This window comes from Apteryx rowi, unplaced genomic scaffold, assembly GCF_003343035.1.
Source record: "Apteryx rowi isolate R43461 unplaced genomic scaffold, aptRow1 scaffold_165, whole genome shotgun sequence".
NCBI lineage: Eukaryota > Metazoa > Chordata > Aves > Apterygiformes > Apterygidae > Apteryx > Apteryx rowi.
The window spans coordinates 1,487,548-1,497,683 of NW_020447919.1; the positions used below are offsets into that span (position 1 = coordinate 1,487,548).

The 10,136-nt window shown below is 38.3% G+C and overlaps 1 protein-coding gene across 2 annotated transcripts; it reads right to left on the minus strand.

The window, feature by feature from the left end:
• Window positions 1-2,007: 2,007 nt before the first annotated feature.
• On the minus strand, window positions 2,008-10,040 carry RIDA (reactive intermediate imine deaminase A homolog). 2 transcript variants are annotated; one of them, XM_026060157.1, is made up of 7 exons: window positions 9,928-10,002; window positions 7,872-7,980; window positions 6,214-6,319; window positions 5,580-5,634; window positions 4,526-4,594; window positions 3,381-3,436; window positions 2,008-2,903 (listed from the first exon to the last, which is right to left on the minus strand). In XM_026060157.1, the coding sequence occupies exons 3-7, from the start codon at window positions 6,292-6,294 to the stop codon at window positions 2,841-2,843; spliced, it is 324 nt and encodes a 107-aa protein (XP_025915942.1). In that variant the 5' UTR covers window positions 6,295-6,319; window positions 7,872-7,980; window positions 9,928-10,002; the 3' UTR covers window positions 2,008-2,840. The 2 variants fall into 2 exon arrangements, with proteins under 2 accessions (XP_025915942.1, XP_025915941.1); XM_026060156.1 differs by lacking the exon at window positions 7,872-7,980 and having other exon boundaries at window positions 9,928-10,040.
• Between the last annotated feature and the right edge of the window lie 96 nt (window positions 10,041-10,136).

Sequence of the window (10,136 nt, forward strand, 5' to 3'; positions counted from 1 at the left end):
TACATCTGAGAAAAGCAATAAAGAAAAACAAAAAATATAAATTGGGAATCTGCTTAAGTAATATAACTCAATTCAATTCAATTATTCCTAATTGACAAAAGTGAAGCAACATTTGCTCAATGTTTCCTATAAAATCATTGTCATGTTGCCACTCACTCCTTCCTAATAAGTCTGATGGTGTTTCTGTTTTGTTAGCTGGGATTGCTTCTTGAGTCAAAGAACTACCACCAAGCTGCAGAAGATAAAAAAAAGCTTGAATAGTGTAGCCAAAGAGAGAGAACAAGAAAGAAGCTGGGACTAATAGCATTTGTGAGTAGAAAGCTTATATGCAGAAAAGTCAGGCACTTTTCAAAAGCTGTTGCTTAAAATTTAGATCATCTGATACATGAAATACATTACCCTGCCTCTCATAAAGGTAATTATCTCCTAATTTGGAGATAAGGGAAAGCAAGATACAGCTATAAAAAAAACATACAGCTGTACATACTTGCTGTGACAGTCTCCTTATTAATTTCCTTTCTTTAAAGACACAAATTATGAACTCAGTGGAGAGCAGGAGAAATACCCAATTCGAGCAATATTTGGAAAGGCTGACTGTTTTCACAAGTTTCACAAGTTTCTGTGTAATACTGCCTAAATACTGCTAAAGCAATACCAGAAAGGCCTGAAAAATATGAAATAGTTATCATAACAGCGCAACTAAAGTAATGAGAGCTAGAGAGTAGGGCTGACAAGCGCGAAGGTAAGAGACCACCGGTGGGATCTTTATAGCTTATCAAAGGATCGACATGATTCACAAAAGATTGTTGTGGAGGTTTGTTTGCAGGARGATGTTCAAACTGAGCAGTATCTGTATATGTCATTTAAAGATATATACTGATACTAGGTGTATACAGATAGCAACCGAACGCATGCTGCTATACTGGAGTTTTCTTGCTTGCTTAGTATACAAAGTCATTAACCAATTAAGTGCATAAGAGATGATCACCAATAGGCATTTTAACATCATGCTTAGAAAACAAGTGATATGCACATAGGAAAACTGCAGTTTGGATTTAAGTTGTTGGGCAGCTCAGCCCACAGTGCTGTCACTTGACCAATGGCAAACCTGCATCATGCCCTGTCTCTGCTATACTGCTGTAATAAGGATGCTGGAGTGACAAATCCAGTGCTGAGTCAGGCTTTGTGGCTTACCAAAACTGAGCAAGTTTGGTCACAAGAAGAGATGGAACTAGAAATGGATGCTGGAGCTGTCAATCACAGCAGATTCCAGAAAGACTAGCCTACAGGTCTCCCTTTCATAACATGGTTGAAGAAGCTACAGCTGAAATGGTGCATTCCCTAAGCTGCCGTGTATATCTATTTTTTTTGGAAAATGAAGATGGGGGATAATGCTACTGTCACTGTATGTATATATATGTATATATATAAAAAATTGGATGGCCATCTTTGCAGAAGAGAACATAACAAAGATGTTCAGGTCAACAGACTGTCAGCAAAGAGAATTTTTGTTCATTTACACYGAATAAACCAATATTGGGCTCTAGCACATGGCTGTGGGGAAGACAAGAAATCTAGTCGACCATGAGATAGCTGACTTTCAAACAAGTTCTTTAAAAACATAGTATCCATTTCTACTTGTTTAGCTAGAAGATAAATGCAAAGGGATGGAATAACATAACATCACCAGTCTGACTCCCAGTATCGTTTAGACACTCTGTCAAGAAGACATTTCTGTTCTTAACTGGGAGAACTGCCAAGAACTAATGTTGCTGTAGCTGAAAGCTTCTTATCTTGGAAGACTATTTTCATCCTTAGCTATTAGGAGATAGGCAATAAATCTATTTTTTGGTTTGAATCATTTCTTATTGAAGCAGCATGATAAGGATTTCTTGTAATGGAGTATAAAAGCATAACAGCCTTGAAAAAAATAGCAGAACTGAATCTCAAGTAAATAAATATGTAAAGCACTTGTTTAAAAATAAGAATCAAGAAGAGAAAAGTTTGTTCCCAAAAGACACAAGCACATTTTATAGATGCAATTATCATTTATTCTCATTAAAAAGGATATTTTCCCTCATAAACTTGAAACGTCTGGTTTTTTTGTTTGTTTTAATTAAGCTATAGTGAAAGCTGAATTCTATGGAAAAGGTTTCAGGGAGAGATTCATTTGCAGCTGATTTACAGATGTTAGCACATTACTTCAGAAAAGTATGATTTTCTTCTTTCTGAAATGAGTGTTCACTCTCTTAAGTAATTGCTTCCACAAGAACAAAATGTGAGTGGGTCCCAATACTAATCTATTCTGCAAAGAAAATGTTTAAGAAGGCTTAGAAACAAATACAGCAAAATTCCCCAAAACATAGAAGTGAAAATGTATCCTAAGCAGTTCAAGTGTTCTACAGTTTTCCCATTTCTATCATTTTTTCTTATTTAAAAGTTACTAAATCCTACTAAATATTAAAATAATTATAATTTTCCATGTCCAGATCACCCCTAGTGTAACTGTCATACATTCATTTAAAAATGTGTACTTTATTATCTGAATATCCAGCCATAATCATAAAATAAGGCCCCTACTTGCAATAAGTTCAGACATACCCTGATTTGAGCAACAAGCTCAGCTGATTTCAGCAAGGCTCCCACAGACTTCAGGGTTTGCCTGCACAGAACTAATTGCAAGCTTGCATTTTAGAGAATGCAAGGTCCCAGAGCACCTTTCCTAAGATTAGTGATTTCAGCTGTCTGTAACTGCCTACAGTCAATCATAGGAACRGGACCTAATGGAGGAGCACTGAATCTAAAACTGCTATTGCAGGATATTCAGTCTCTATTTATAGTCATGCTGAAGCATCTTGGATGGATCCTTGAATGGCAACAGCTTCAATCTCAACTCGGGCACCCTGTGAGCAAAGCAATGAAGAAACGTATTAGGAAATGTGTGTATGTGTATATATAATATATATTTATTTATTTATTTTAGGTGAAGCAACTGGATGTATTCCACTTAAGAAAAGGCTGACCTTGTAAAAACAGGGAGTGACATTAGAAGGAGATTATATTCCTGGCAGTTGTATTACTAATTTAGTAATGTTAAATAATACTGAAAATTTGCTTTAATATTAAGTATGATAACCCCTTATTTCTAGGGTAGTAGGCATCTTCCACCACACAAAAACATATTTCATGTTTTCAGATCTCTTTTATTATATGTGGGAATAAGACTGGTATACTTAAAAACAAAAACTAAATACTTAAGAAGATTATCCACCAAAATAATTGCACTTGAAGCTATTCCTGAGTAAGAAAAGCTGTCAGAAGRTTTCAAAAGTAAGGAATTCCAGAAAATTCATTTTTGTAGGCAAAAAAGTGACACTTACTTTTGGCAAAGCAGCAACTTGATAGGCTGCTCTGGCTGGGAAGTTCATATTGAAAACTGTAATTTAAACAGGAACATCCACCAATCATTTAACTTTGCTTGATAAAACAAAGTTTAAAGTAATCTGTATAAAAAGCAGTCAGTAGAATGGTTTCATATTCAAGGCTACAAGACAAATAGTCTTCTGTGCCAATTTTCTTCTTCTCCATTTTTTGGTTACTCACTGCTCTAATACCTCAGCAAGCTACCATTCATCATCAAGAATGCAACTACAGACATGATCTACAGACATGATCTACAGGCTAGTGATAATTTTTCACTCTGCTGACACAGCCTTGACACCAACTCAGCTGAACCTGAAAAGATTAAATCAGAGCAGTGATCACCCAACTGCAGAGACCAGAGGGTGGAAGAGGGCTCTTTCACAGACAGCAGCAGGAGGGAGAAACAGGTCCCTGACAAAAGAGTCCTGAGCAAAGACTCCAGATTTGCATGCCGTAAACTGGGGGTCAGCCTTACTCGTACCAAAGAAAGAGGAAAAAGAAGGCCTCTTGCACTGCAGGCCCTGACCTATTTCTACAGGCCTTGAGCTCAAGGGTATTAACAGGAAAAAAAAAAAAAAAAAAGATACTGGTCAAAAATATAAGAGCTGCATTTGCATCATTACATGAAACTTCTACTAGTGAGAGTTAATGCTAAGCTCAGAAATGGTAATTTCACTGCCCTGCACTGACAAAGCAGGTTGATAAGCCAAAGTCAAAGAACAGCTAGAACTACTTTATTGAGTTACAAGTACAAGGGGTGTTTGGCAATAAGTAAATATGTATCCAGCTGATCAGTTCTTACAGTTCAGAAACACTATCTATCTAATGAAAATCCAAAGCTATATAAAAAAAACTTGAGTGCATACTCTCCCAAATTCTTTTTCAATATGTGGCTCATCGGAATCACCTACTTCAGTCTATGTTCAGTTTTTTTTTAATTACACATTATTCTTTTAAAATTTTTGTTTTAATGTTACCTTTCTTCCAGAATCTTAAAGAATCTGAAGTTGTATCATCTAAGTCATTATCACACTTTGGTGACAGTGAATACAACTTGTTCTACAAGCCATACTGATAAAATAGAAACAAAACATCTACTTACATTGTCTGTAAATATCATTAATATCATTGAAGTCTTTCATGTCTGCCATCAAAACAGTAGTCTTCACAACTAGAAATTACATAACTGCAGTTATTTTGGACCTTTGACTTTTATACAAAAGTTGAAAATCTTTAGTGCATTACTTATACTATATTTTTATTCCAAATATTTATGTCAAATATTCTAATTGTTTTGAAAAGTTCTGCAGAGAGATATTGACTGTTAGAGCTACTAAATCAGCTTATTTCACTACTAGTTTAGAAACAGCAAGGTATCCCAAAATGTAAATACATCACTTCCTTTATAAAATTCTCAGGAACATTTATTGTGGTTAAAGAATCATTTTTTTCTTTCAGATTGAGACCTTTCAAATCACCTAAGAAATCTTGATATCTAGTACATATTAAAATTGGATATCCCTGACCAGCTTTGAAAATATCTGCTTTAAATTTTGTTCTAAGCCCAATTCTTCCAAAAGGCACAGAACTGATGAAGCAGGTGAATTAAAAACTTGTTATAATCCAACTGTTGGCAATTAATTATATCATATATATTATTTGCTACCAACCCCCCCCCCATAAAATGCCTGAAGATATTGTCTATGCTAGGATTTTTTTTATCCATGACTGCCCAAACCAGCATTATTCCTGGTTTGGCTCCACTATTAGAATCCTCTTAAAAAAAAAAAAAAGGTGCTGAAAGTACCTAGAATATTAACACCATTGCTACAGACCTGCTTTTACCTGGAGTAAAGTCTAGGATGCTTAAAATGCCTGTAGCCAGTTGCAGCTCAACCTACAGCTGAGCCTCCTCAGTTAGGAGTTAAAATATTAGTACCACAGGCAGGAATTTCTGGTGAAAGGCAGATACCCAATGATACCCATCACATAAAGAAGACTTGCATGTTGATTTTTTTAACCCAGACTCCTGACGCCTTTTATCTCCTCCAGGTATTGGTAACAACTGCACATTTAGCAAACAGCTTTAAAGGTCACTTCATTTTTTTATCCAGGTAAAAAAGTCACTTACTTGTCACCATCATGGCAGCACTTACCATTGCAGTAGTCACAGCCTGCAGCTTTTAGGATTTCTCCCATGTTTTTTAGGGCCTATCAAGAAATGAGATAAAATCTTTAAGTATCAGCTGTGTTGTATTTAAGTAAGTGTGTCTTACTTAACAGTAAGTAGCAACCTGACTACATCCATGGTTATAGTTTGAGTTTACCCAGCTTTCAACAGTCATCAGTGGGCAAGCAAAACAGGAGAGAAATTAAAAAATGAAATAATAAAAAGGAACTTCCTCTAAACCCCTAATATTGAACTGCCCACTCATTAAATGAGAATATAAGATGCAGCCCTATCTCATCCTATCTACTACCCCACACATCCCCTTTGCTCCTGGAGGAACAAATCCTCTTTCCCCAACTCCAAGCCAGGTTTCTTACTGGGGGTCTGATTCTTTGTTACAAGCATTGACTCCTTCCTGTATGAAACACAGATTCCTGCCTTGGCCTCCAAGCTGTTTGGGTGGAAAACAACAGGGATGGGTTGGAATTTTCCCTCCTGCTTTTCCCTCATTTTGGAGGATGTGAAAGGTGCTCTCTAAGGTGCTCCCATTCCTCAGGGGTTCACATTTAACTGAGCACATGCCAACTCCATAGCAAATCTATTGTTAGAAGACATCTTACCTGCTTAGCTTCTTCCTTTGCCCCTCCAGAGACAAGCTGTCCGCTGGCAGGTTCTATACCGATCTGTCCTGCAATATACATGGTCCGGTCTACCAGCACTGCTTGGCTGAAAAAATAAGTGACATTTTAGGTTGGGGAAAAATATTTCTGAATGAGTTCTCAATCAAAACATTTAACTATCCACCTCTGCAAGCACTCTCCTGTAAGGACATTTTGCATTTTCTTCAGTAATTTATAGTATCTCAGAAAGATACAGGAGTTGGGTTATACATGCACAAGCTGTACACAGTCATATACTCACTCTACTTATGCTTTGGAAGTGCTGGGCTTGAGCCTCTTATGGAAGCAAACAGCTACATTAGCGTGACTCTATGCTTGAAGTAATAGGCCTTGTCTCTCAAAAGGGCACAAGACATTAGCACAGCAACACAGCACTAACACAGATACATAGCTTCCAGACTAGAGCTAACACAGAAGGGAGGCTGAATAAATGTTTCTTGCATCTGCCCAAATATCCCACCCTAATTTGACAGAGGTGGGTGATACCTTTCATCTACATTTCAGCTGCAGAGCAATGGAGAGAGAGAAAGCGAGAGAGTGAGCGAGAGAGCATGAGAGAGCTTATTATTAAACTCATCACTTTTTTCCTCATATGGACACTGTGAGAAATGAGTTACAGCTGTGAAGTGAAGCCCCACACACTGGATCTCTGGCAGTATTTCTCCAGAGTCATGAATTTGGACAGTCAGCACAGCACCCCAATCACTCCATTCCCAGCACAGTCTCCTCTGAACAAATAACCTGGGTGATCTGTTGGCAGAGTCAGTTCAGACAAATGCAAAATTCAAACTATCTGCAAAACATTTTTATATGTGTCAGGTGTGTTTTTGCTGAAGTAAAGTTGGCCAGTGGTAATGTTGCTCAATTACACAAAGAGATTAAAAGATTCAAACCAAGATTCAAACCACCTAGCAAACATTATGCAAGAGACATAATTTTCTTCTCTTCAGTTGGTAATTAAAAATAATTTGCAAAGAAACTAGAGAAAGGCTCCTTTCAAAATGTTTGTGGTGTGTCAACATAATTTTTCTTATTTCTTCCCATCCCACGAGAAAAGTATTGTTCTGACAGTTCAACAAGCCTCTTGCATTATACAGACTAGAGTCAGACACCTGCCTCATGTATCTAAATTAGAAGGTTAGCTCCCTATAAAGTCAATAGAGAAAGAAAGGGACTCCTTCAGAGAGCACTTTATTAGATTTCTTCTCTAAATTGCTCTCTCCATTGACTTCATAGGGAGCCTAGCCTAATTTAGGYGCTCAGTAAAATGATTAAGGTTAGGCAATCTGAACAGTGTCATCACTCCCATCTTTCCTTTTACCTCTGTCCCGCATTCTCCTACAATTGCATAAGGGGAAAAAAAAAAAAAAAAGAGCCAGTAACTTATCTGATGTAGTAAAATACTTTATTTGATGATTATTCTCTCTGCCATCAGCTGCTTACCAAGCTGGAGTAAATGACAAAACTACACAATGTAAAGAAGAGAAACTGGCAAAAGAAAGTTTTTATAGTTGATGCAATCTTGTTGATAGAGAATGCGCATATGAACACAACATAGACTCTGCTTTTATTTTGTTTTCTTTCCTACAATGTCTTACTTTTTCTGAGGCACATGCCCATTAGACCACAAACTTCTGCTTCAGTTTGATGCCAGGTTCTCCATGCAACAGCAAGATACTAGCTCTCCAAAAAACAGATTGTCTTGTACTGCTTATTATACAGGAAATAATACAACAAAGAATTTATCACAACAGAGGCTTTTGGACAGTCCTAAATCATGAATAATTAGAATTAGGAAAAAACATGCAGAAGCTTTCTGAAAAGTCAGATGAGCACTTACAGTAATCTTATGGAGTCCCCTTCTCTGCTCTTCACCTCCTCCTACACTCATCAGTGGCACCCCCCATTCACTGATACTATTAATAATTCACCAACTAAAGGGTATGCTTACACTGCGTTCAAAGCTGTGAGCAATGCTCACAGACTTCAACTACACAAATTCCAGTCACATTTTAGCTGCAGACAAATCCTACAACTAGGGTCAGTCGTAGCTACTCTTTAATTTCTGATTCAGCAAAGATTTAAGAATGTGCCTAAAGTCATTCAGATTTCAGTTTACTGAAGTGCTTAATCGGATGGATAATACGACCTTAGGAAAACACAATGCATCAGAGAGAGGGAGTTAAGAAACATTCTCTTTAAAGACAATGACTGTAAAAGTTAATCAGATTTTTTTTAAAAAACACAAAGGATTGTTAATACAAGAATAACATATACATACATATACATATGTTTATACATAAGATTACTGGAAATTGGATGAGGTAATGGAAATACAAAGATACGGTAAAAATAGGTCACTACAAAGCATACTGAAGGGCTGGAGCAGAATGAAGAACGTAACCCATGCATCCCAATTCTTCATTCATACTTAAGCCTTCATTCCTCTGTTACCATGCTCAGATCCCATGGCAGAAACATAGCAGTTACTTTCTGTGAATTCCTGCTCACTGGACTTTGAGAAGTTCACTGGAACCTGATAAACTAAGTTAATGATAGACCTGTCAAAGCAGTTACAGGCTGTACAATAAACAGCATTTCATTAAAAACCACCAACAAGCAAAAAAAGTTGGAATGCAGTTAATCTACAGCAGAAGGGGAGGGCTAAGGTGAAGGATAGGCCAGTTAGTATGCATGCAGTGGAAGAATTCTTGCTTTCCCATGTCTTAGGTGTTCTTCTAACTGCAACAGATGCCAAGCCCCTTGCTGCAATCCACCAATTCATAGTTTATAGGAATTAACCTTCATGTAATAATGCTGTCTCTGCTTCTAGATTTTTTTTCTCCATCTTTATTATTTCTATAAAGAATACAAAAATTTCAAAGCTCAGAAAGATCAATTTCAAAGTAATTGGGGGGGGAAAGCATCTGGAAAGCACAGAAGTAGAAAACTTAAAATCTAAGGAGACTGCGTTTACAGTGGAGAAGAGTCAGAACGCAGCACTAAAAGTTCTTACAAAATGATGTTAAAAATCCCTCAGTGCCTTCAAAATGATAGCACACGATATTTACTGGCCACTTATCCAAATATCAAAGAAGAACCTTTCTCCAATTAAAACTGGGATTTTAAAAAAACCTTAAGTTCTGAACTGTTGCAGCTGATGGGTTCTTTGAGAAAATACCTAACAACATCCTACTTATTTTTACAGCCACCAGCTTTGACTCTGAAAAGCATTACAATGCCTTGTTGCACATACTAAGCAAGAGAAGATTTGCAGTTCCCAGTCCGTCAACTCTCTCACTGCCAAGCACACACTGGATCAGATCTAACGTTCACCCTCCACACCCTCCGGAGCTCAGACTCACTGCTGACCTGCGTATACAACCCCTGGCTTCAGAGCTTTTTTTTTTTTTTGTGAGGAATCAATTTTTTTCCTTGCATTTTTTTCCACATGCTGCCTGTCACCGATATCAAAATCATTTTCCAAATCTGATTTTTTTTGGTAGACGCTTACAAACATCACTTACAACGGCTGGGCATCACTTACAACGGCTGGGAAACCCCCCAGCGCCGGGCGCCCAGCCGCCTGCTGGAAACCCTAACGGCAGAGCCTGCTCCCTCTCATGCCTGCATCTCCCCCGCGCTGCGCCATACCTGTAGGGGCCCAGCGCAGCGGGCGCCTTAGCTGTGCTGATTATCTTCCTCACCACGGTAGCCATGGCCGCCAACAGCCCCTCACACCACCGCCTCCCGCCCAGCCCCCGGGCGCCCGCCCACAGCTACCGCGCGCRTGCGCCCCTCCCGCAGGGGGTTCTGGGAGATGTAGTCCTGCGAGGGCGCCGGCGCCGCGCGCACGCGCGGTA